This window comes from Hypanus sabinus, chromosome 9 (assembly GCF_030144855.1).
Source record: "Hypanus sabinus isolate sHypSab1 chromosome 9, sHypSab1.hap1, whole genome shotgun sequence".
Lineage (NCBI taxonomy): Eukaryota > Metazoa > Chordata > Chondrichthyes > Myliobatiformes > Dasyatidae > Hypanus > Hypanus sabinus.
The window spans coordinates 145,659,656-145,686,919 of NC_082714.1; the positions used below are offsets into that span (position 1 = coordinate 145,659,656).

Sequence of the window (27,264 nt, forward strand, 5' to 3'; positions counted from 1 at the left end):
TCTACACTTAGAAGATAATCAAACCTTTAATTTCTTATACCAAAGTTCATGACCATACACTTCCTGACACTGTATTCCATCTGCCATTTCTTTGCCCATTCTCCTAATTTGTATAAGTCCTTCCGTAGCCTCTTTACTTCCAGAAAAATACCTACCCCTCCACCTGTCATCATTATCGTCTGCAAACTTTACAACAAAGCCATCAATTCCATCATCCAAAACATTGACATTCAAGGCAAAAAGAAAGAATCATTCCCAACACAGACCCCTGTGGAACGCCACTAGTTACCGGCAGGCAGCCAGAAAAAGCTTGCTAATCAGCCATTACTTTATCCATGCTAGAATCTTTCCTGTAATACCATGGGCTCACAGCTTGTTAAGCAGCCTCATGTGTGACACCTTGTCAAAAGCCTTCTTAAAAAAAAATGTATACATCAACCGATTCTCCTTTGACTATTATGCTTGTTATTTCTGGGAAGAATTCCAACAGATTTGTCAGGCAAGCTTTTCCCTTGAGGAAATCATGCTGACTATGGCTTATTTTATCATGTGCCTCCATGTACCCTGAGACCTCATCCTTATAATTGACTCCTACATCTTCTCAACCACTGAGGTCAGACTAACTGGCCTACAATTTCCTTTCTTTTGCCTCTGTCCCTCCTTGAAGAGTGCAAAATTGCAGTCTTCCAGAGCTATTCTAGAATTCAGTGATTCTTGAAAGATTATTACTAATGCCTCCACAATCTCTTCAGCCACCCCTTTCAGAGTTCTGGGGTGTACACCATCTGGTCTAGATGACTTATCTACCTTCAGACCTTTCAGTTTCCTGAGAACCTTCTCTCTAGTCATAGTAACTTCACTCACTTCATGACCCCTGACACTTGGAACTTCCGCCATATTGCTAGTGTTCTCCACTGTAAAGACTGATGCAAAATACTTATTCAGTTTGTCCACCATTTCCTTGTCCCCCATTACTACCTCTCCAGCATAATTTTCCAGTGGTCTGATATCCACTCTGCCTCTCTTTTACACTTTATGTATCTGAAGAACCTTTTGGTATCCTCTTTAATTTACTTCTTTAGTTTACTTCTGAATTCCATCTTTTTACCTTCTTAATGACTTTTTTAGTTGCCTTCTGTTGGTATTTGAAAGCTTCCCAATCCTCTGTGTTCCCACTAAATTTTGCTCTAATTTATGCCTTTGCTTTGACTTTTATGTTTACTTTGACTTTTTCTGTTAGTCACTGTTGTGTCATCTTTCCTTTGGAATACTTCTTGCTCTTTGGGATGTATATATCCTGTACCTTCCGAATTGCTTCCAGAAATTCCAGCCGTCGCTGCTCTGCCATCACCCTTGCCAGTGTTCTTCTCCAATCAATTCTGGCCAACTCCACGCTGCAATTCCGTTTACTCTACTGTAGCTTCTCCTTCTCAAATTTCAGGGTGAAGTCGATCATATTTTGATCACTTGGCCCTAAGGGTTCATTTATCTTAAGCTCTCTAAACAGCCCTGGCTCAATGCATAACACCCAATCCAGAATAGCTACGCCTCTGGTGGGCTCAACCACAAGTTGTTCTTAGACATTAAGCTCCCAGCTGTAGCCTTTCAGCCATGATTGGGTGATGCCTACAACATCATACCTGCCAGTCGGCAACTGTGCTGAAGCTCATCTACCTCCTTCTGTATACTGTGCACATTCAGATACCAGTCCTGTACTTGCACAACAGCCGCCTTTTTGATTTTGTTCACCCTTTACATTGCAGGTTATCCTGTAGACTGCAGTTTTACCCTTTCAACAGCTTCTCCTCACTACACATTGCCCCTGTTTGTAAACCAGCTACCTCATCTTCAGCACTATTATCCGCCTTTCCTCCAGTACTTCTTGCATTGAAATACAGGCAGCTCAGGACACTGGTCACACCATGCTCAACCTTTTCATTGTCTTAAGGTCTTACCAGCATCTGCCTCCACAACCTCTCCACTAACTCTTCTGGCGGTCTAGTTCCCATCCCCATAACACTAGTTTAAACTCCACCGTGCAGCGTTACCAAACCTTCTTGCTAGGACATTAGTCCCCCTCCAGCTCAGGTGCAAACTGTACAAGTCCCAACTTCCCTGGAAGAAAGCCCAATGATCCAAAAATCTTTTATCCTCCCTTGTACATCAACTCCTAAACCACGTATTAAACTGTATAATCTTTCTAGTTCAGACCTCACTCGCAACCCTGGGGTTCCTGCCCTTTAACTTAGCTCCTATCCCTGAATTCATTACTCATCCTACCCATATCATTGGTACCTACATGGACCACGATTTCTGGCTGTTCACCTTCCCACTTAGGAATGCTGAGGACTCGATCCAAGATATCCCGTACCTTGGCACCCAGGAGGCAACATACCATCTGGGAATCTCATTCTCACCCGCTGTATCTCCTGTCCGTTCCCCTAACTAACGAATCGCCTATCACCAGAGTGTGCCTCTTCTCCCCCCTTCCCTTCGGGGTCACAGAGGCAGAATCCGTGCCAGAGACCCGACCACTGTGACTCTCCTCTGTAGATCATTATACTCCACCCTCACCTCCAACAGTATTCAAAGTAATATACCTGTTATACCAGAACGGTCACATTATACCTTCAGAGAAAGGAGGAGCAGGCCCGATGTCCTTGTTCTTGAGGAAAGGTTGAGAGGTTCATCAGGTTATGTAATAGTTTGATATAAGGAAACAAAGAAAGAAATCAACAGTGGGAAGGGAATGAAATAAGAGGCTGGGAAGTTGCAGTGAGGTAAGGGTTAAAGGCAACATCCGGGCAAGGATGACCTGGATCATTTGTAGTCAATTGAGAGCACCAGAGACACTTCTGCTTATGGCAGACGAAATAGGCTGGAGTGACTGTGGCAGTGTGTACTTAAGCCAGAGAAGTGAGGCCTCTAGTGAGAATTTTGTAGAAAAGTCTTCCTTAAACATAGTGTCCCTTTGCACAGTAAGAGATGTCAGAGCCAGATGAGATAGAAATAACAGAAGGATGTGCAGTACAGCCAACATCTGAAGGGATAATTGCTTTACCAACTTCAAAATATCATCAGTTGTCAGCTTGAAGTTTCAATTGACTTTTAGCACCTCTATTGTGAACGGTGATTGATCTTGCAAGTAAGGAATTCAAACAAATAAAATTTACCAGTATCTGTAACCATTAAGCCAATTCTGTATAAAAATAGTAGCTTTCTGTTCAGACTTCCGAACAGTGTGGGTGACAGGAGCCATGCTTTTCTCCTTGAGCACAAGCAAAATAAGAAGAAAGCTTGAGTCGTAAGAGTGCGTGTGTTCTGGGCTCAGTTATTTTAGTTATTTCATTTTATTAGTGGTGACAAGGCCACCGATGTATAATGATCGTTAAGAAATCAAGAAGCAACAAGAAGCCTCAAGAAAGCAGCTTCCATTGTCATGGACCCCCACCATCCAGCCATCCTCTCTTCTCACTGCTGCCTTTGGGCTAGGAGCTACAGGAGAGTTTGGTCTCACACCACCAGAATCTGGAACAGATGTTACCCCCTCAACCATTAGGTTTCTGAAGCAGCATAGGTAATTTTATTCAACACTGAACTGATTCCACAATCTATGGACTCATTTTCAAGGACTCTACAATTTCTATTCTCAGTATCATTTATGTATTATCTTTCTCTATTTGTACAGTTGACCTTTTGCACATTGATTGTGTGTCAGTCTTTGTCCATGTTTTAATTTTCAGTGATTCTGTTGTATTTCTTTGTTTTACTGTGAATGCCTGAAAGAAAATGAATCTCAGGCTAGTATATGGTGACATATATGTACTTTGATAATAAATTTAATTTGGACTTTGAACTTGGAAGGCAATTTAGAACAGTGAAATTGTTATTCACAGCCAGTGAGTATCTGAGGCATGTGGTTGGAATCCATTTATTGGAAAGACAGCCATGCACAGAAGTGATGTGAAGAGATGATTATGCAAAATCATAAGAGGAAATTTGGGAGTTGGGGTGTAGAATAAACAACTGACTGGTCTCACGTGTAATGTTTTGTAAACTACAGAACAAAAAGAATTAGAAAAACACAAGAACAGGGAATGTGAGTCTTTTCGTGATTACTATAAGCAAGGCATGCACATACCACGTAGTGTCATGATAAATGCAATTCACTTATTTTTACATGTCACCCATAATGAATTATTTAAATGAACAAGAATTCTTAATCAAACAATATATGTACGATATTACTCAAATATTATTGAAGGATTAAATACACAACAGTATGTCCTGCTTTTATGTGTCCTCATGGAATTCTATGCAGTATATTTTTCTATTCATTGTATAGAGATGGGATGAAGTACTACATGGTAAAAGTAAGCTAGTGTAGGAACCCAGGGGCAAGGATGATTTGCTGTAGCATGGACTCAAACATCTTTCTACATAATTAAATTTCCAAACTCCTAAAGAATTAACTGTACTTGCTGTTGACAGAATTATAAATGGCTAACTACTATGACATTAAAGTACTACTACTAATAACATTACAAAGTAAATCAAGTAGGCTTAAAATATAACAGGAAGTCTATTAACAAATCTTAACTTTAATTCCTCGGAGTCATTCCACTCTTTTGAACTCCTACTGCAAGAAATGTTAAACTTTCAGCTGCATAGTTGGGAAAATACCAGTGAGGTATTGTCACTGAGTATGAGGCTTACATGTTTATGCATGTATGTGTGGAATTCCTGAACTCTCTGCAAACTATGCTGACAACTGTCTGTAAATTCAGACTCAGTAATAAAATTATTCAGATGTTATTTTTAGGTTACTAGTAATAAAACTGATAGCATTTACTATGGGTGTTAGGTTATGTACCTTTATTCAACAGTTCAACAAGCTTTCTGTGTTTTCATTGAAACAAGGGAAAAAGTAATTAAAAACATAATATTCTGCATAAATGATGCATCCTTCCTACAGTGATATTCATTCAAGGCCACATTGAATTGTATGGTTTTAGATTACAAAGGAAAAATATTTGACGGTCTTAAAGAAAGAAATCCAATATTCACAACTACATTAGAAAACACCATTCCGTGTGGGAGTTGTCCTTCAGTATATAATACAGTGATTTGATTCTTCTGGGGAGGATGATAAAACATTAAGCAATTGTACAGATGCATTTAGTTAGAAAAGGTGAGTGTCAAAGCACTTCTATAAATGAGTAGACAACTTTTTATTTGAAGGAACGATAACTTTTGGCAAATCACTTGATGCTTAGTCATATTATGTAAAACTGTCTTTATGTCCTTTGCCAAGCTACAAAAATGGAGTTGAGCAATGTTAAAGAGATTAGCTTAATGTAGATTGAAGCACACACTGAAATGTGTTGTTTTCATCAACAGCCAGCACAGTCAGAAATGAGCTGGGGGCAGCCTACAAGTGTCGCCATGCTGTTATTAAATATATTTTTAACAAATCTAGTTTCTACATAAACATCAATCCCAATGCACGGAGTAAAGAGCAAAGCTCAATGTAAATTTATTATCAAAGTGCACCATATACAACCCTGAGATTCATTGTCTTGTGGGCATTACACATGGCAAAAAGTGAGCGAATAGCAGACAGAATATCAATACCAAATCAGGAGTTCAAGAATATTTAGTGTAGTTCAGTTCAGTACCACTAGCTGACTGCAGGCTGTGGAGCCAATTTACAGGAGCGCCCCAGTCCCCACCGATTGCACTAATCAAACCACTCACAATCAGCAAACAAATAGTGACCAGAATCCACTAACACATGGATTATAGAACAGGTCAAAAACTGCAGTCATCACAGGCGGTGCTCTGAGCATCAGTTTGCAGTTTGTGTTCTGGCAGTTATGTTGCAGTTTACTTTCCTCTTTAAAAACTTCAAATGAAAGTTCAAGAGAATGAAGCACTGACAGCATCAGTTTTCAGCAACCAGAAAGCATGTTGCTTGTAGCAAAATACATCTGATGCCATCCGAGTCTCTGCTGTGTCCACTGTTTGAAATCAAGTGATGGATATTAATATACAAGTTGCTTGTAAAATACAAGTGCTTGTATTTAATCAAAGCACACTCCAGTCAGAGGCTACTGCAGTATGCACTCACTGGCCACTTTATTAGGTATCTCTGTACCTAATAAGGTGGCCTCTGTGTGTACTTTCACAATCTTTTGCTGCTGTAGCCCATCCAGTTTAAGGTTCAGTGTGTTGTGTGTCCAGAGATGCTCCTCGGCACGCCATTGTTGTAATGCATGGCTATATGAGTTACTGTTGCCAGTCTGACCACTCTCCTCTGACTTCGCTGATTAACAAGGCATCATTGCCCACAGAACTGCTGCTCGCTGGATTTTTTTCTTCTTTTTGCCCCATTCTCTGTAAACTCTAGAGACTGTTGTGTGCGAATATCCAGGGAGATCAACAGTTTCTGAGGTGCTCAAACTATCCACTCTGGCACCAACCATCATTCCACAATCAAAGCCAATTAGATACTTTCCTCCCCATTCTAATGTTTGGTCTGAACATTGCATGTCTGCCTGCTTTTAATGCATTGAGTTGCTGCCACATGATTGGCTGATTAGATATTTGCATCCATGAGCAGGTGTACAGGTTCAAATTTCAAAATAAATTTATTAGTAACGTACATATATGTCACCATATATAACCCTGAGATTCATTTTCTTGCGAGCATATTCAATGAATCCAATAACCATAATAGAATCAGTGAAAGACCACACTAACAGGGCAGGCAACCAACAAAGAAAGAATGTTAGTTAATTAATTAACTAACTAACTAACTAACAAGCAATAAATATTGAAAACATGAGATGGAGAGTCCTTGAAAGTGAATCTATAGGCTGCTGGAACCGTTAAGTGATGGGACCAGTGAGGTTATCCCCTTTGGTTCAAGAGCTTGATGATCAAGGTGTAATAACTGATCCTGAACTTGGTGGTCTGAGCTCTGAGGCTCCTGTACCTACTTTCTAATGTCAGCAAGAAAAGAGCATGTCCTGGGTGGTGAGAGTCCCTGATGATGGATGCTACTTTCCTGTGACAATGCTTGTGTAGATTGCTCAATGGCAGCGAGGTCTTTGCCTGTGATGGACCCCGCTGTACCTAATGAAGTGACCAGAGAGTGTATGTTGTATTCAAAGCAACATTAAATAATCCTGTGCAGCAAGTTGTGGTATTCTGAAATGTTTTTAGTGTGTACACTAACTGGAAGGCAAATGTTTTCACTGAAAATTATCCCTTTATGTTTTCCATTTCAACACTTTCTTCATTATCGTGTAATTGAAGTCAACGGTGCACTTGTGAAGCAGCCAACAATCTTCTAGAGGAACTCAGCAGGTGTTGGCAGGAGTGGGGAGGATTTGTCAACATTTTTGGTTGAAACCCTGAATCAAGACTGAGTGTTGAGAGGGGAGATGGCCAGAATAAAGAGAGGTGGAGTAGTGAGACAGGTGGACTGAGGACAGGTAAAAAAAAACGTGCCAGCTGGACCAGGTAGATGAAGGAAGGAGTGTGAAGTTGGAAGAAAGAGGCAGGTGAATATAGAGGCAAATAAAGGAAGGGTGGAGGAAGAGGGGAAATGAGAGGCAGATGGAGTGAGGTGGGAGGAGTGACAGTGAAGGTTGGATATACTGCTGGAGGGTATTAGTGCTACTACTACTGGAAACTGATAACCAAAGGAGGTGATAATGGGAACCAGTAGGGGAGAAATGATTGATGGGTTTGGGGAAAGAAGTCAGTGAGTGAACTATATTCTAGTGGGTGTTGGAGGAGGAGGAGGAAGTGATGGATACGGGTGATGTTGGGATTTGCAATTTGTGTTCCCCTGGTCCTCACTCTTCTTAATATGAGCCTCTGCGTCCTTTGTTATTTTCACCAGATGTAATGTGATCCCACCAGCACCCACATCTTCTCCTTACTCCTTTCCACATCTCCCTGGTGCACTCATGCCTTCGCACCCAACCCTCCCCGACCCCTGCAATTGCAGCAAGTGTAGTGTTGTTCCTACACCTCCTCTCACCAGCATCCAGAAACCTAAACAATACTTCCAGATGAGACAAGGATCTTTGTGCAACTTTGTCCTCTGCAATCAGTGACCCTAATGTGGCCACCAAGTGTGAGATCAAGTGCAGACTGGGCAACGCTTGCATGCAATTTGAATCCATCTTCCCATTCCCACACTGACCCATGCATCATCAGACTTCTCCATTACTAGGGCAAAGCCCAGCACAAGATAGAGGAACAACACCTCGTATTCCACCTGGATAGTCTACAACCATTTGGTATGAACTTTGCAATTGTAGGTAACACCCCCCCAAAGAGAGTTACCCCATTCCACTGCTTCAGATCCTCCTCCCATTTTTGTACCCATAGTCAATTACCCAATCAAATCCTCAATTCCCTAGACCCCCATCATCTGTCTTCATCATCCTTTTCCCTTTCTGTCTGCTGCCCTGCCAACTATACACGCAGTCTACTTGCAGGCTCTTTCCCTCCCTTATCTGGTTTCCATTATCATCTCCTTCACATGTCAGATTCCAGCACGAACCATTTTCTGTCCCTGTTTAAAAGCCTCCAGCAGCTGTGTCCAACCTTCACCCGCCTCTATTTCTACTGCACTACATCTGTTTTGTTTGTCTGCCTCCATCTGTCACCAGCCTGCCCGCTAGCTCCCGATTCCACCCGCCCAGCACTTGTCTGGCACAACCTGCCCATCACCTTTCTCCACTCCTCAGTCCATCATTCATCTCAGGTTCTTGTGCTGCACTCTTCCTCTCCTCTTTATACTGGTTGTCATCCCTCTTCACTCTCAGTCCTGATGCAGGGTTTTGACCTGAAACGTCAACTATTTCTTCACCCCCACAGGAGCTGCTCGACCCACTGAGTTCCTTTAGCAGGTTGCCTGCCGCAGAAGATTCCAGCATCTGCAATCTCTTGAGTGGACTTTTGAATCTATCTGGGCTGTATAGCTGGATATCTTTGTGCTAATGTTTATTTGAAATTTGAACAGGACTGGTTTAATTGCAAAGTAATACTTTTGTCTCTCTTGTATCTTGCAGGGAAGGTGATTGGTGGTTAGGCCGGTCCCTCACTACAGGAAACACTGGATACATCCCCAGCAATTACGTTGCACCTTCTGACTCCATTCAGGCTGAAGAGTAAATAATTTGCTTTGCAAATGATAATCTGTTTAAGTTTTGATGCAACATTACTTTGTAAGGAGGAATGCTTGTGATATTTCCCTTTGATATTTTAAGGAGAGAGCATGATTTGCTTGCTTAGCCAGTCCTCTAAACTTCTCCAGGTACTGTTTTGAAAAGGGTAAAGACTAGAGTGCCATGTTGTCTAGATATTGGGCTATCTTTAGGTTGAAACAAGGCCGATATCCAGGACAACTCCAGTGTGAAATCTGTATTTTTCACAAAATGTTGATCTCTTACACCAGGGGTTCTCAACCTTTTTTATGCCACAGAGCTTTACCATTAACCCAGGGGTCCATGAACCCCAGTTTTAAACCAATCACAATCTCTAAAAACTTAATCCAGTTTTGCACAGATTCCAGTTCAAGACATCTGTCTTTATATCTGTAGATGTTAATGCTGATTTTATTTTATCACAAAACTTACTGAAGTGGTGCGGAAAAGGAGCACACTTCTTTTCCATCTTCATTCTTGCCCTTCTCCAATCAGTGGCTCAAGTCATCTTTCTTTATTTGAGCCTGATAAGCTGTCTAATTGGAGGGATGGGGGTAAACAGGGACCATAGAGGCAGATGCAGCTCATCTTGTTCCCTGGTAACACCACTACATTCAAAATGCAAGAGCCTGGTGTTCTTCAGCTTCCCTCCAGCACTTATGTTATTGTAGCTGCTGCTTGTGCTCCAGTGGCCAGATTTGCAGCTATGAGATGAAAACAAACAGGCCTACAATATTAGCAATGCAACTTGTCATCAAACTTCAAACTTGGATATCCTTAAATTAAACTAGCTTAAAATATATATATTTTTAACATTTATTTTTGAATTAAATATGGCTGTAATGAGCAGCAAGTTATTTGTGGATGTTGGAGTACCATTGAGAAGGGGGAAGATAAGGAGAAGGCAGGGAATTGTTCCTTTGTAAAAAATGGGGACAAGATTAAAAAATAGAACATCTGAAAGATAATCCTGAGAAGCTGCTTTGGTACTTCAGAGGTTAACACGCTGCTTGGAGGGCTCCAGCTCTGGAAGGGAGATTTCTTTGGTTCTTTCAACTCAGCAGATTATTGGTGCCTTGGCTGTGAGCACAGTGGGGACTGCAGTGAAGGAATCAGTTCTTAGCTGGGAAGTGCTGGTACAGAAAGAAAAATTACTGAGATGCTACAGAAAATGTCATTATCCAAGAACCAACCTACTGGAAAATTTATGCTCCGATGTATCTCCAAATCTATGCTTTGAGGCAAGCCACCTGAATTATTGAAGCTGCTATCTAGGGGGACATATGCATTATTAATGGACTGTAGTGTGTGGTCTCAACACAGTGTATGATTGACTATTTGAAGACATGTTTGAGAGAGGTTACTATTCGGTTTAATTTGAATGGGTTAGCTAGGAGTAAGGAATAATTCGCTCTGATTGCAATGTAGATGGCAAAATTCTAAATCCACCTGAACAATATGTATTGGTAATATTGATTACCCTAGCCAGATTTTTGTAGAGGTAACTACTTTTGCCCTCTGGGATTCGGATTCAATTATTGATTAAGTACAGCAAAACATAGTGAAATGCGTCATTTGCATTAACAACCAACACAACCTAAGAATGTGCTGGGGGCAGCCCACAAGTGTTCAAGGTAGATTTATTATCAAAGCACATATATGTCACCAGATACAACACTGAGATTTGTTTTCTTGTAGGCATACCCAATAAATCCAATAACCATAGTAGTATTAATGAAAGACCACACCCAAAAGGGCAGACAATCAGTGTCCAAAATACAACAAATTGTACAAATAAATAAATAAGCAATAAATATTGAGAACAGGAGATGAAGAGTTCTTGAAAGTGAGTCCATAGATTGTGGGAACAGTTCGGTGATGGGGCCATCATGGGTGAAGTTGAGTGAAGTTATCCCCTGTTTCAAGAGCCTGATGGCCACACATTCTAGCACCATCACAGCATGCCCACAATGCTCACCAGAACAACACAGTAACTGTACAGCTCAAAAACCATTGTCAGCTATTGTCAGTCATCCTGTTTAGTTGAAATGCATTTTGTCTTGTCATACATATACAGGCTGCTGATTTAGAAGATACAAGGGATGGTACAGCAGCGGTAGCTTCCAAGGTTGCAATCTCCCTCCTAATATTTCCACATTGCTGGTGAATTCACTCTGGTATACCCTCACCCCATTCCCAAAAGTCTGGCGTTACAACATCAAGTGTGTTCAGTGTTGACTGAATCACTGCAGCTTATTGGGAGAGAGATAGTGGAGACAGATTGTAGACAATGACGACTCTGTTTAACAAACTAAAAATAGTTATGAAAACCATTTAAAAATGGCTGTTTTTGACTCAAATAAGAAATGTGGATTTATCTCCTATCAGTTGTTAAGGGATGCCTCAAAGTACTTCACAATCAACAAGCTGTTAATGTAGTGTAGACACTTAGTGCATAGAAACAAGGCAACCAAGTATTGAGCGGTGATGTCTACAATTACAATGTGACCAATTGCCAGAGAATCTTGAGGGCTCTGTTTTGCCAAAGCCCCCAAGAGAATTCTGCTTTTATTCATGAAATACTGCCATTAATTTCATAATGCCAAACAGAGTAATAGTCTGATCTGAAAGACAATACCGTGCTCTTTTTTTTTGTTGTACTGAACTCAATTGATATTTTAGATTGTGTCACAATCCTGAGAAGGACCTTAGAATAGAGAGTTCAGTCAAGAAGACTGATGGAAAAACAATTGTTTTTAAGATCCCCTGCTGGAGAACTGAAAGGATGCCTTGCATGAAATCACAAAGGCATCTAATCTTTGAAAATCAAAAAGAAAAATAGCCAGAAACGAAGCCCAAGTGGCATTTTTAATTATTTTCATTAAGTCATTCAATGAATTGGTTACCTATTAAAAAGTCTCTGAGGAGAACAATTCTTGTGGTTAAAATTCCTTGTTACCATAGCTAATAGGATGATTAATTTATATATACAAGGTATGTATGTTTGCTGAAATTCCAAATAGGAGTAGTATTTAAATTTATAATGTGTAACAAGGCTTGCTTGATTGAGCTATTCTGACCCAAAAAAAACTGAGTCTTTGAAATTGAAGAGGGGCTTTCTGGACTAAATTTGAGAGCTAAAGGATTGGTAATCCAACAATTCAATGCACCGTACTCTTTTCATTTTGATATCCAGTTGCCTTTTGAGCATAAAGTAAAGATTTGACACTTTAGAAGAAGAATTGTGAAATGAATTATTAAATGCAGTGGTAGGATAAAAGTGCTGAAAATTGCAATGAAGTTGATGATGGCATTTAATGACCATTGTTGCCAGTCTCATTAGTGAAAGCTCCATCGTTTTGGTCATTGAACTGTGTAATTCTGTTGGAATTTTCAGCAAAATGGACTAAAAGCACCAGGTTAGGTGGAATAGCAATAACCGAATATCTTTCAGTCATGCTTGTTAAAATCATCATAACTGTACACACTGACCGTGAACTGGAATTGTTTGACTCCTATTCTTTCAGGTGGTATTTTGGGAAGATTACTCGAAGGGAATCAGAACGAATGTTACTAAGCCCTGAAAATCCCAGAGGTACCTTTCTGGTCAGAGAGAGTGAGACTACAAAAGGTAATTATTAATTCTAATGAATGAATGAAATTCCTTTTAGAAAGATATTGTGTTGTTTTCTTTCCCTGTGGAGATCCTTTGCTTAGACTGTTAAAATTGACTTTTTTGACTAAATGTCGTACGTTTTGTAACTCCAAAACATAAAACTAATTTAAAAGGAAAATGCAGAGTCCAGAATGCAAGGCTAACTTTGTTTAGTTGAAGTGAGCTACACATACATTATGTGGTGGCGTGGTGACATATGCCATTTACATACTTTTACAGATAACCCGCAATGCATGATATAAACAACAAAGAAAGCCTAATCAAACAGTGTATTTACAATATTCAGATACTACTGAAATATTAAATACACAATACTTCTCCCTGCTTAGCTATAAATTCAACATAGAGTGCATCTCAACTATATACACAGTATATGTATACAACAAGCTGGATGAACTCAGCAGGTCGGGCAGCATCTGTTGAAACATGTTGATTTGACCACAGCATCTGCAGTGTACTTTATATACACGGTATACTATGTAATACAACTATTATATAGATATCCACAGCATAGTACATTTTAAATTATCCCATTTAGGCTCTAAAGATTTAATTGCTGTAGAGGATTTCTTGCTCTTGAGGCACAGTGTCTTCCTTGACAAGGGAAGCCACTCTGCTCGGCAGGTAACTTGTGGCTCTAAAAACAGACTCGGGTGTTGGAGCCTCCTCCGTGGTGGTTGTAGGAGTTGACTTTGAGATTGAAAGAAGCGATTCTATCAGCTCCAGACACCTTTCTTTCCTTTTCTATGCTTTTCTCTCTGGATCTACTTTGATTCTTGCTTCTCTCCCGGTCCCAGTTTCTTTCTCTTTCTCTTTACCCTTTTCCTTTTTCTTTTTTCTAGGATGTGCATCTCCATCTTAGGAAGTTGCATTTAGTCTACTGGAGTATTCTCTTATTATTCCTTCTGTTGCTCCCCTTACAATCTGATTTCTCCTCTTGGTTTCCTCATGCACATCATTCATCATCTGATGAATCTTGTGTTTGGATCTCCATTTGATTCCTTTATTTTTGGCCTTCCATTCATGCAGCTGGGCTTTGGTCTTTGCATCTACTTTTACAAGCAGCTTTTTGTCTCCTACATGAAGTTCATGCAATAACCTTAATGCACGCAGAGTCAATTCTGGTTCATTATACTCCCAAATGCTGAATGCTTGCTCCTTGAACTCTCTTCCAGCTTAAAACCGAGCCACATTTCACCGGTAAATGCATGGTTACCATATTAGAAGCTTTCTCAGATATGTTGCCTACAAAAACTATTGTAGTCAGATCACTGCTTTCATCACTTTCACAGTTCATCACAGCAGCATAGTCCTTCCTTGGTACAATATGCTTTCCAAACAGAGGTACAGAGGTTGGCACCAATACCTGTGCCCTCGGTTGCGCAGTGGCTCATGGTGTACAACATGGACACAGTTGTGGCATCATCCAGTACTTTTCTTAATTTGCTTGCAGTTGACTTTTACAAGGGAAGTGGGATAAAAATAGTGGCTAGATCTTCAGTCAAGACGCAGTTGTCTCAGCCAATCATGTCCGCACAGTGCTGGTCCTCTTGTTTTTACCACATACAAGCCCAATGTGTCTTGTTATAGTTCACTGTTACAGATGTCACTCCCACAGGAGTTAGCTTCTCTCCAGTGTAAGTGCTTAGTTGGATACCTGCAAGCTTCAGTTTAGTATCTTTGAAATCATTCAAATGCACATTGTGGAATAACTGATACAGCTGAGCCAGTGCCCAATTCAATTTTAATTAATTTGTGTTCACTTCTGGTATAAGCCACATTGCTTGTGTCTTGTTAGTTTTCACACTGTAAATCTCAAGGCTATTCATTTTAGCATCACACACCACGATCAGATTTTTCATCAACGGCATGCAGATTAGTGCTCTTTTTGAAACTGCAACTTGACTTTTTATCTTTTTCTCTTCCCTGTGCAACCCGTTTATTTTTATCTGCCTGACATATGCTTTGTATGTGTCGTACTTGTTTGCATTTTCTCCAAGTTTCACCTTTAAATCTGCATTGGTCCGGTATATGTGAACCCCTGCCATAACAGTAGTACAGTTTGTTCGACCAGGCAGGTTCTGTTTAGACATTGCAATTTTGTTCATGCTCACTTTAATTTCTGACTGCAAGGCAATTGCATCTCTGTCTGCTGTTTCCATTGGTATACGAACTTCAACTGCTCTTTGAAATGTAAATTGGGCTTCTGTTAGGAGTTGTTTTTGAATGCTTTCTTGTAAGATTCCACAAACTAAACAATTTTCCTGTGGACAAGGAAGCCCATCACTGAACTGACAATGCTCAGCCAATCTCTTCAACTCAGTGACATAGGCTGAAATTGACCCCTCTTTCTTCTGGTTCCACTTGTAAAACCTGAAGTGTCCTGCAATCAACAACGGCTTCAGTTCTAAGTGTTCCTGCATTACTTTCATGATTGTATTTATTTTCACCAAGCTCATTTTGGCTGGTTTGGATGGAGCAGGCGAACTGCTAAGCAAACTGCATGGTTTTCCACCCAATGCACTCAGCCAAACTGGTACTTGTTTCTCATCTGCTATTTCACTTGCATTAAAATACTGCTCAATCTATTCCATATATATTCCAGCTATCTTTTTTGTAATCAAATATATCTATCTTTCCAATGCAGCCAGCCACTTCTGCCTCATTTTTAAATGAACATCACCAGATACTGTTTATGAACCCAGGAATTCTTCTGTTTTCTTGATATTTTTTTTACTCGATCGTCTTTCCTTTCACAAAGAAAACATGCTGCCCTAATGGAAAGAAAATGAGCTGAGCTTTTTTAAAACTTGACTGTTTCTCACTGCGCTTTTTAAAGCTCGAATGTTTCGCTACACTTCAGCAGGTAGGTAGTCATCTTGGGTTCACATTAAAAATACCTTGTCATCACTGTTGTGTTTTGTAACTCCAAAACAAAAAAACTAATTTAAAAGAAAAACATGGAGAGTCCAGAATGCAAGTCACACTTTGTTTTGTACTTCAAGTGAGGTGTGTACATATCATGTGGCGGCGTGTTGGCATATACCATTTACATACTGTTGTAGGTGACCTGCAATGCATTATGTAAACAACAAGAATTCTAAATCAAACACTATTACTCAAATACTACTGGAATATTAAATACACAATTCACAATCAATTATGCACCATAATGGCATATTAATGTACCTAGGAGTAGCAGCCTTACACTGGGTGTACAATCCAAGAATATCTTCTCTGGACTTAGCCAAAATCATTGAAGTGTACCCTGCTGCTGAGATTGTTGCATTTTTCTGCATTTAGAAGAGATTGAGTTATTAAGGAAATGGAAGGACAAATCTTTTTAGGCAGCGGAAGCTCATTAAGGAAATACTCATATCATGATTATTTTGCACCGATTTTCCCAGCCATGGGGGGTTTTTCAGGGGCACCACAGTAGCATAGCGGTTAGCACAACGCCTTACAGTACCAGCAACCTGGTTTCAATTCCCATTGTTGTCTGTAAGGAGTTGTATGTTTTCCCCGTGACCGCGTGGGTTTCCTGCAGGTGCTCCGTTTCCTCCCACAGGTCAAAGACTTACCGGTTGGTAGGTTAATTGGTCATTGAACGTTGTCCCATGATGTTATGTTTGGGCTGGAAGTGTAGTGGCACTTGAGGGCTGTCACCAGCACATCTATTGCTGATTTGATTTGACGCAAAGAACGCATTTCATTGTATGTTTTGATGTACATGTTAAACTGAGCTGCTGCTTATGCAGACTAGGCTAAAAACCAGCAGTAATTTTAATATTCTCGCTGTGCTAGTGACCAAATAGTCAATGATGACCTCAATATTCAAAATAATCAAGGCCCAAGCATGGCCCTGAGGTGATACACTTGTTGATTTCAGAGCTTGAGTAAGTGAATGAGATAGCTATGTTCTCTTTCTTTAAACGCCACTGATTTGACAGCCTTTTTCTTTAATACTGTATCCTCAAGAACCCGTTTGGTCTTGCTAAAGAAGAATGGTTTTGGCTAAAAGCACTTGAACCTGAAAAACACCCAGAATGAAATGATGGACCATGAAAGTTAGGGTCAGAAAGTAAATTCCTTTGTTAGTTTTTTATTGTGGGTGTGGTTGGGGGGAGGTTGCTGTTGATGGAGAAGGTGATTCTCTTGTTACTTACACAAAGTCTGACGAGCCTGATTCAGATCGCTTTTAACTTTTAAGCACTTGAGTAAGCATTCTCAGTTAAAGCAAGCTGAAATGCATCTTGCCTTCACCAAAGATTTTTATTCTTGAGCTCTGACTAGTGTGTAAGAACGTAGGATGTGGAAAGTGGGGCCCTTAGGCTACAGCTTGACAGCTTCTCACTCCTGCGTTACTTCTGCTTCATTGTTTCTGTGCAGAGGGCAGATGTGAGCTCCTGTCATTTAGTACGGTGATGAAAAAAACAATATTTCACAGGGTCTGTTGACAGTAGCAAGCAAATCTTCTCCATTTTGACATGTGTAGTGCTCCCCATTTCGTGAGCTTTCATGACAATTTACAAAGCAGCAGACTAAAAGAAAGTACGTGTGAGACAACAGAACTTGAAACGTTCTGTTGGCTACAGCTTTTCGAAATGACTAAGAGTTCACTGGGTAACTGGATGAGGATAAAATTAATGTGGTGAAGTAGAGACTTAATTACAGGCCATATAAATGTGGGCTTGTCCTTCAGCAGAAATACAGTCACTAGGAAGTACATAGTAACCAAATGGCAAGCACAAGGTGCTGAAGGATCTCAGAAGACCAGGCAGTATCTATGGAAAAAGCCGGATCTCCCAGTGACCACCCATTTTAATTCCACTTCTCATTCCCATTCCAATATGTCCATCCATGACCTCCTCTACTGTAGTGATGAGGCCACACTTAAGTTGGAGGAAACACATCTTATATTCTATCGGGTAGCCTCCAACCTAATGGCATAAAAATTGATTTCTTGAACTTCTGGTAATGCTCCCCACCAGCCCCTCCCAACCATTCCCCATCCCTTTTTCCTTTCTCATCTTAGCCCTTTGCTCATTGCTTCCCTCTGGTGCTCCTCCCCCACTTTTCTTTCTTCCATGGCCGTCTCTCCTCTTCTGTCAGACTCCCCTTTCTCCAGCCCTGTACCTCCTTCACCAATCAATGTCCCGGCTCTTTACTTCATCTCTCCCCTTCAGGTTTCACCTACCACCCTGTGTTTCTCTCTCCCTTCTCCCCACCTTTTAAATCTACTCTTCAGATTTTTTTTTAAACTCCAGTCCTGCCGAAGTGTCTTAGCCCAAAACCTCGACTGTACTCTTTTCCATTGATGCTGCCTGGCCTGCTGAGTTCCTCCAGCATTTTGTGGGTGTTGCTTGGATCTCCAGCATCTGAAGATCTTCTTTTGCTAGTAACCAAGTGGAATGGCTTCTGATGTTAACAAGTCCTAGACAATATTTGGGTTGGTGACGTAACTCCAAAATAATAGATTCAAGGTCTAGTTCACTGCCAAGTTGGTGAAAGCATTCTGGGAACCTCATTGCATTGATTTCACTGTGGCACTGTAAGTATTTTAAGTTAAATCTGAATAGTGTTTTGAATTAACATTATTGGTTGAACAATGATTGATTAGTCAAATAAATTTAGCAATTTAGAAATAAGCCAAGCATTTAGTTTGCAGCCGTGCTATAGCTTTTTAAATATCCATCACCGAATTAAAAACCTGCAATCTCGGAAATGGTTGGAAGGATTCATTTCATAAAAAGTCTTATATATTCCGGGGTTCCCCACCTGGGGTCCTCAGGCCCCTTGTTTAATGGTATTGGTCCACGGCGTAATAAAGGTTGGGAACCTCTGTACGTCTGTAATCTGAAGGTTTGAAAAAGAAACTATTCTTGTTGCCAGCTTAGTTTCTATTAATCTCATATTCCATTATAGATTTATTGAGTATGCCTGCAAGAAAATGAACCTCAGTGTTGTATATGGTGACATTTACATGGTTTGATAATAAATTTACTTTGAACTTTCAACTTGGTTTAGACATCTTTATCATAGACTGAGTGCTCATGAGAACCCCCTATTGGCTAGAGGCAGAATAGTGTGAAAAGTAGGTCACTGAATGGATAAAAATGGGTTTGTTCCCTTGCTCTCAAGGCCAAATAAACTGACAAAGTTCAATTCTGAAAGTCTGTTAAATACCACAAACTACCCTCGTTGCGTCAGGCATCAACAATGTCAGAAAATTGTTATTTGTATATAACACTGAAGTGTTATTTGCTGCTAAAATAAATTATAGATTTTCATTCCTGTGTTGAATGCAACATTTCAGAAATAAACATGGAGAATATGTTTTCACCCTGAGAAAAATTGATAGCCTGTTGGGTAAACAAAGAATCCTAGGAATGTAGAGATTTCCTCATGTAAATTCTGAGTTTTTGGAGTTTTCCTATGTTTGCATCTGGACAAAGCCAGTCAGTTGTCAAAGGCACTTTTGCAACCATCCTCGCATCAGACAGAATCAAGCAACAAGAGCCCTCCATCCAATCTGGTGCACTGTTGACTGTTTCACAGAATAATGACTGAGAACTTGGGCATTTTGGTCAGTGCTCCAGGTAGCGAACTGTCTCCAAATTGCAGTACAAACAACATGTGCAGATTGACAGCCTGACTTGTGATATTAAGCAAAAGGACATGTACAGTAGCTCAGGCCTTGCTGTACACCCTGGAAAAGTGCAGAGTTATTAACCTTATTGCATGGTTAATTCTGTAACAGTCCTGCCTAGTTCTGCCTTGCCCAATCCCATGGTAAAATCCACAGCCATAAAGGACCCTCCCCACCCCCCACATCTCTGTCTGTGTTACTTAAAGGGATCATTAATTCATAGAGGCTCCATTACCACCTTCACATCTCCAGGATGCTGCTGATAGTCGTGAATCATTTGATGCATAACGACCTGCTCAATGGCAAGCCATTGATCGTTTTAAATTTCTTCTACTTGGCCACTGGGAAGTCTAAATTCAGGATTTTATTGTCCTGCCAGTGATTTTATAGACTGCAACAGTCACTCAAGCTGAACCAAATTACTAACAAACTTCAATACCAAGCTTAATCGCCATACCACATTTTCATTTCCAGAATGTTGCGTCACTCTGTCATGTTTCAGTTCCAGTCAGTCCTTTACCCTGACTCACAAGTTCTTGATTCAGTTCACATTCCCTTTGCTAACATCTCTTCTGTTCAGTTCTTGGTAAAATCCGCGCAACGTGATAGCGTAGTGGTTTGCGCAGTGGCTTTACAGTGCCAGCGATTTCTGATCAGGTTTTGATTCCCACCGCTCTGTGTTCGGAGTTCATCTGTTCTCTCTGTGACTGCTCTGGATGCTCCGGTTTCCTTGCATATTCCAAAGACATGTGGTTACAGGTAGGGTTTGTGAGTTGCGGGCATGCTATTATCAACACCAGAAGTGTGGCGACACTTGTCGGTTGTCCCTAGCACAATCTTCACTGACTTGATTTGAAGCAAATGATGCATTTCATTGTTTCGATATACGTGTAACAAATAAAGGTAAAGTTTGTCTTTATCCTTGAGATCTTTAATCTTTAAATTCTTAGTGTGTGTTAGCATTGGTTACCTGTACCTTGTCCCACACTCTTCTTTCCCTGTTGCCCTGCATTGGCTACCAGTATAAATGGTTTGATTTAAAGCCCCTCATACCCTCAGCCCTATTGTAAGCGTGCAACATCTTCAAGCTATAAACACAAGAGGCTGTTCAGAAGCTGGATATCCAGATAGGCACATACAAAATGCTGGAGGAACTCAGCAGGTCAGGAAACGTCTACGGAAATGAATAAACAGTTGATATTTCAGACCAAGGCCCTTCATCAGGACTGGAAAGGAAAGGAGAAGAAGCCAGATTCAGAAGATGGGGTAGGGAAAGGAGTGGAGTGCTGGAAGGTGATAGGAGAAGCCAGGTGGTGGGGAAGAGGGGTGGATGAAGTGATAAACTGGGAAGAGATAGACAGAAAGGGAAATGGGCTGAAGAAGAAGGAATTTGATAGGAGAGGACAGTAGACCATGGGAGAAAGGAAAGGGGGAGTGGTCCCGGGGGAAGTAATAGGTAGGTGAGGAGGAGAGAAGAGGGAGTCAGAGTGGAGATGAAGTGACGGGGAGGGGAACTGGAAGTTAGACAAATCGATGTGCGTGGCATCAGGTTGGAGACTACTCGGGCGGAAGATAATATGTTGCTCCTCCAACTTGAGCATGGCCTCATCATAGCAGCCCCTTGTTAGAAAGAGAATGGACATTGGATTTTAAATGGTTGACCACTGGGAAATCCTGCTTGCTGTGGGTAGATTAAAGGTGTTTGACGAAGTGGCCCCCCACTGTACACTGTAGAGGAGAATGTATTGGGAGCACCAGATACAGTAGACGACTGCAAGAGATGAGCCAGGTGAAGTGTTACCTCACCTGGGAGGACTGTTTGGGCCCCTGAATGGAGGTGGAAGAGTGGGTGTAGCAGTTCTGCCAAGAGGGACGAATGGACAAGGGAATCACGAAGGGAGTGGTCCCAAAAGCCACCTTCTCTTGTCTTGTGACAATTTGTCCCACACCGGGCTTGTTCATTTGCTGTCCTTCCATCTCTCCTCAATTCCGTCATTATAATGGCTCCTACTGTCAGGATTTCCTCAAACCTGGTGCTCCTTTTCCCAAGCATTCAAAAGCTTTGTCAATACACATTGTTTTAGACTATACCTTCTAATACTGCTATCTTTAACTTAGTGATTTTAGAGTCATTGATTTTAAATATTTAATTTATTAAGTTCCAAATACTCCAGGAGATGCTTTGTTAAGGGTGATGTATGTAGAAAATAAAAGCATTTCTTTTTTTTTGTCTTATTTTTAAAAATCAGCCCTTGTTTCTGAAATTTCAGTCCCAGTCTGGCCACTTATAATCACCAATGGCTCTGTGATTGATGTGTTGTATCAGTAGGAGAGATTCATTTACAGAGGAATGAATTTCCAGTAGATAAAGCAATTCACGGTCAAAGGACAAGCATCAATAGTTCATAAATGCTGTGAAAAATGAATCGTTCACTTGCAATTTTTGTCCATTAGTGCAGTAGTTCGAAAGTTCTTGCAAGTGTCCAGGTCCTACTATTCCATAGTGACACTTACTGAATACTAATGCCAGAAGGGCAGCATGGTAGCGTAGTGGTTAGCAAAACGCTTTACAGTACCGGCGAGCCAGGTTCAATACCCAGCACAGCCTGTAAAGAGTTAGAATGTTCTCTCCTGTGTCCACATGTATTTTCTCCTGGTGCTCCAGTTTCCTCCCACAGTCCAAAGACCTATTGATCATGATTAGGGGTTAATTGATCATGTTTAGGCTAGGGTTAAATTGGGGATTGGCATGGCTTGAAGAACCAGAAAAGCCTACTCCACGCTGTATCCAAATAAATGAATATAAATAAATAAATTACAGTACTGTGAAAAGGCCTTTGACACATATTTATTTATTTGAGATACAGCACGGAATAGGCCTTTCTGATCCTTCGAAACATGCAGCCCAGCAATCTCCCAGATTTAATCCTAACCTAATCATGGGACAATTTAAATGGTCAATTAACCTACCAACTGGTGCATCCTTGGATTGTGGGAGGAAACCGGAGCATCCGGAGGAAATCCACACAGTCAAAGGAAGAACATACAAGCTCCTTACAGGCAGTGGTGGGAATTGAACCTGGGTCACAGGTACTGTAAAGCATCATGCTAACCACTATGCTGTATAGCTAGGGTGTTTATGTCTTTTGCACAGTATTGCTTATTATCAGTGTGGAACAGAGGACAAATCTGTAAATCTGGCAGGAACAAAGGATGTTGGAAATAGTGAGGGTGCAGTGCCGCAGGAGAGGTATGGACAGGTGGCAGAGAAGGCGTGCCAGGGGTGGTGTGGGTGCAGGCACACCCTTCCCTGAAACACTAGATAAAGTCATTGGATTCCAAACAATTGGTTTATTGATCATCACAGAATGTCTCTCTGGTGCTTCCCGCTCCCTCCCCTCTCCCTTCCCCTTTATCAAACCATGATTTCCCTCTCTTTGCCCCCTTCCCACTCTCAGCCCACAACAGAGACCCATTATCAGAATCAGGTTTATCATCACTCACATATGTCATGTTTTCTTCAGCCGAAGTACAGTGCAATGTGTAAAATGATTGCAGTGTGCAAGATTCTTGGGCAACCTAGCTATATATATGTACCTAAGACTTTTGCATGGTACTGTGAATTAAAATAAAACTGATGCGACTCATCTGTTGGAACCCCAGTACCATTGACAGACATTCGTTTACAAATTCTTTATTGGTCTTGGTCTTGTGCCTTAATTTCTTTCTGAAAGTCTTACAAACATACTGTTTGTGATGCTCCTAGTTTTCTGCTGCTGCTGCTGCAACCCATCCATTTCGAGGTTTGATGTGTCATGGGGACAGAAGATCCAAGGGTCAGATACAAAGTGTGGCTGCAAGGGCTGGACAGGAAAGATTTTGTCAGATGTGTTCAGGGAAGTTTCCTTGCTCAATGCACAACAAGAGAGTGCATGATATTGGATCTCTTATTAGGAGGTGAGATGGGGCAGGTGACAAAAGTTTGTATAGGGGAACACCTTGCATCTAGTGATCGTAATGCTATTAATCTCAAGGTAATTATGGAAAAAGATAGATCTAGTCCTTGGGTTAAAATGCCCAGTTTTCAAGAGGTAATGAGGCCCTGGTCAAGAAAAAATAAGGTGCGTAACAGGTATAAGCAGGTAGGAACAAGTGAGGTACTTGTCTAGCATACAAAATGCAAGAGTACTTACAGAAGGCTAAAAGAAGGCATGAGGTTGCTCTAGCAGAGAAGGTGAATTCTAAAGGTTTCTACAGATATATTAAGAGCAAAAGGATAGCAAGGGAAAAATTGGCCCTCCAGAAGATGTGTGGAGATGGAGGAGATGTTACAAGGACTTTTTGCATCTGTATTTACTCGGGAGTCAGGCACAGAGTCTGCGAATGCGAGGCAATGCAACAGCAGGGTCATGGACTCTATGCAGTCTGCTGTCCTGAGGCAAATTAGAGTGGATAAATCACCAGGGTCTGGCAAGCTGTTCCATTGGATCCTGTGGGAGGGTAGTGCAGAAATTGCAGAAGCCATAGCAGAGATATTTAAAACATACTTATCCATGAGTGAGGTGCTGGAGGACAGCTAATGTTTTTTTAAAAAAGTCTCTAAGAGTAATCCAGGGAAGTATGGGTGGGTGTGCCTGACATTAGTAGTGGGAATGTTATTGGAAGGTTCTTAGGAGGTTACCAGGAAAGTTAATGAAAGCAAGGCGGTGGATATTGTCTACATTAGTGGTCACCAACCTTTTTAAGCCCAAGATCTCCTACCTCGGCTTTAGCGAAAGACAAGATCGACCCCAGATTGATTAAAAGACCGGAAATAAAACCCCGCAACCCGGAAGTGGAAATAATGTATAAACACGAGGTACCCACCCTTTTTTTGCACCACGAACCGGTTTAATATTGATAATATTCTTGCGGAACAGCGGTCCGGGTGGGGGGGTGGGGGGGGGGAAATGTTAAACTCGACTCGAAGCAGCGATACTAGAAGCAGGTTCCTTATGTCCAATTTATTCCGCGGCTCTCGGCACTTAGCTTCTGTCCTGCGCTGCTCATTTTTTCTGCTCACAAAACTCAGTGGGTTTGTCTTTAAGTGCAATGTGCTTGGACTCAGGGTACCGAAGCAGTTTTGAGGGCTTCATTGCCTCATTAGACAGTCTCGGGGCCCGAACTCCATCCTCCCACCGCCAGACGCCGTGGCCAGGTGCGGCTGGTCGTGGGTGGGGTGAGAGGACAAGGGCCGGAGGTCCCCATACCGGAGCCACGGCGGTCGCAGTCCGGAGACAGTGACCAACCGAGGAGCGCGACAGGATATGTGCCTGCCCCCCCCTTGTAGGATCTGTTGGCCGACAAGAGTTTGTTTCAGTAGATCGCAGCAAAGTAGCTGCTCTGATACTTACGAAACCCTGAGCCCGAATTCGGTCGTCTGCGAATATTTTAACACTGGGTACCCCATGAACATTCAGTGTGCTAAACAGGTTTAGAGGCAGCGCCCATCTGTCTGTACTCCAGGTTGGCAGCAACAGCTCTTCTCGCCGGCCACACGAGGCCAACCAGTGATCCCTGGTGCGAGGGTGTCACTGCGTTTAGGCAACTGATGACCTCACGTGTATTCAAGTTCAACAGTGGGCGTGACAGGGAATGAAGAAAGGTACAGCTGACTCATATTGTTCCCTTGCGGCCTGGTGGTTGGGGACCAGCGCATGGCAGGGGAGCTACATGCATGCGCACTGGGCAGAAAGAACAGAGCTAAAACCCCGCAACCCGGAAGCGATCTTGCAACGGTATTTGTGTATTTATTTTTCTTCTTTTTTTTTCGGGATCTACTGGGAAAGTCTCAAAGATCGACCAGTCGATCGCGATCGACAGGTTGGCGACCACTAGCCTACATGGATTTTGGAAAGGCCTTTGAGAAGGTCCTGCATGCTCAAGGAGGTTCTGTGACTTGGTATTAAATGTGAGGTTGTAAATTGGGTTAGACTTTGGCTTCATGGGAGAAGCCAGAGAGTGGTAGTAGATGGTTGTCTCTTTGACTGGAGACCTGTGACTAGCGATGAGTCAAAGAGATAGCTGCTGGGTCCATTGTCGTTTGCTCTCCGTATCAGTGATCTGGATGATAATGTGGTAAACTGGATCAGCAAATTTGAAGTTGACACCAAGACTGGGGCTATTGTGGCTGCAAGGAATACCATCAAAGCTTTGAGTGGGATCTGGACCAGCTGGAAAAATGGGCCGAAAAATGGTAGATGGAATTTAATGCAGACATTGTGTTACATTTCAGGAGGTTCAGTCAGGGTAGGTCTTGTGTGTTGAGCAGTAGGCACTGAGAAACAGAGGGATCTTGGAATACAGATCAATAATTTCTTGAAAGAGGTGCCATAGTTAGATAGCTTCATAAAGAAAGCTTTTGGCATATTGGACTTTAAAAATCAATGTAATGAATACAGGAAATGGGATGTTATATTGAAGTTGTATATGACATTGGTGCAGCCTAATTTGGAGAATTTGGACCAGTTTTGGTCACCTACTTACAGGAAAGATTGAAAGAGTGCAGAAAAAGAATTACAAGGATGTTGCTGGGACTTGAGGACCTGAGTTATAAGGAATGGTTGAATAGGTTAGGACTTTATTCCCTGGAATCTAGAAGATGGAGGAAATATTTGATAAGAGCTATACACAGTTATGAAAGGTATAGATAAGGAAACTAGTAGCAGAGTTTTTCCACTGAGGTTGGGTGAGACTACAACTGGAGGTCATGGGTTAAGAGTGAAAGATGAAATGTGTAAGGGGAACATGAGGGGGACCTCTTCACTCAGCGGCTGGTGGGAATGTGGAATGAGCTGACAGGGCAAGTGTTGGAAGCGGGGTTGATTTCAACTTTTGAGAAATCTGGATGGGTACATGGATGGGAGATGTCTGTGGGGTTATGGCCCAGGTGTTGGTTGATGCAGCTAGGCAGATTAATGGTTTAGCATGGACTAGATGGGCTGAAGGGCCCATTTCTGTGCTGTACCGTTCTATGACTATGATGGTGAGAAAGGAGAAGATGTGAGAGGGCCACCAGAATGGAGGGAAAACAAAAAGGTAATGGGGTGGTGTAAACTAAACTTTCATAAAGGTGGGAGAGTGCCATACATTAACAGTCTTGTTGGTTGATACTGGCTCAGACCAATACACGACTAACAATGAAACAGGTTGAATGTGACTCGAATTCAGACCTAGAGCCAGCAGGCTGGGTAGGTATGAGATCATACTAACACCACAAAAATTACTAAAACCATTAGAAAACGGTCATAAAGCTGATTCACAGAACAGTATTTGGTAAATGAATATTGACATGTATTTTATGGCAGCAGCATGTTTGAACAAAGTTCATCATATCGCAAAATTCACTTTTATATTTTCCTTTTTAAAAATGTTCACATGCACACTTTTGAATCAGGCTTGGCTTTGCTGATGGAGAAAAATCATGGTACCAGGTTTATTTGACATATTTGTGTGTATGTTATACAGAATATTACAATGCTTGTGAGTATGCATTTCATTATAAATCAATAATTGCTGTTATTTTGGTTGGTCTGTGCTATAGAACATATTTCTTTTGAAGAAAGCATTTTCAAGTCCATATACTTCTTGGATTTCTGAAAGATGTTCTCATTGATGCAGCATATTGATTTTTCAACTAAATTAGTTCCACTTACCAGGCAAAATAGCCTGAA

General features: G+C 41.4%; 1 protein-coding gene across 3 annotated transcripts in view; it reads left to right on the top strand.

Moving 5' to 3' along the window:
- LOC132399879 (proto-oncogene tyrosine-protein kinase Src-like) overlaps positions 1-27,264 on the top strand; it is a 217,714-nt gene that overhangs the window by 132,925 nt on the left and 57,525 nt on the right. For all 3 annotated transcript variants that reach the window (XM_059980747.1, XM_059980746.1, XM_059980748.1), the window contains 2 exons: positions 9,093-9,191; positions 12,755-12,858. In XM_059980747.1, the coding sequence (XP_059836730.1) occupies positions 9,093-9,191; positions 12,755-12,858 (203 nt within the window). The remainder of the gene's footprint in view (positions 1-9,092; positions 9,192-12,754; positions 12,859-27,264) is intronic.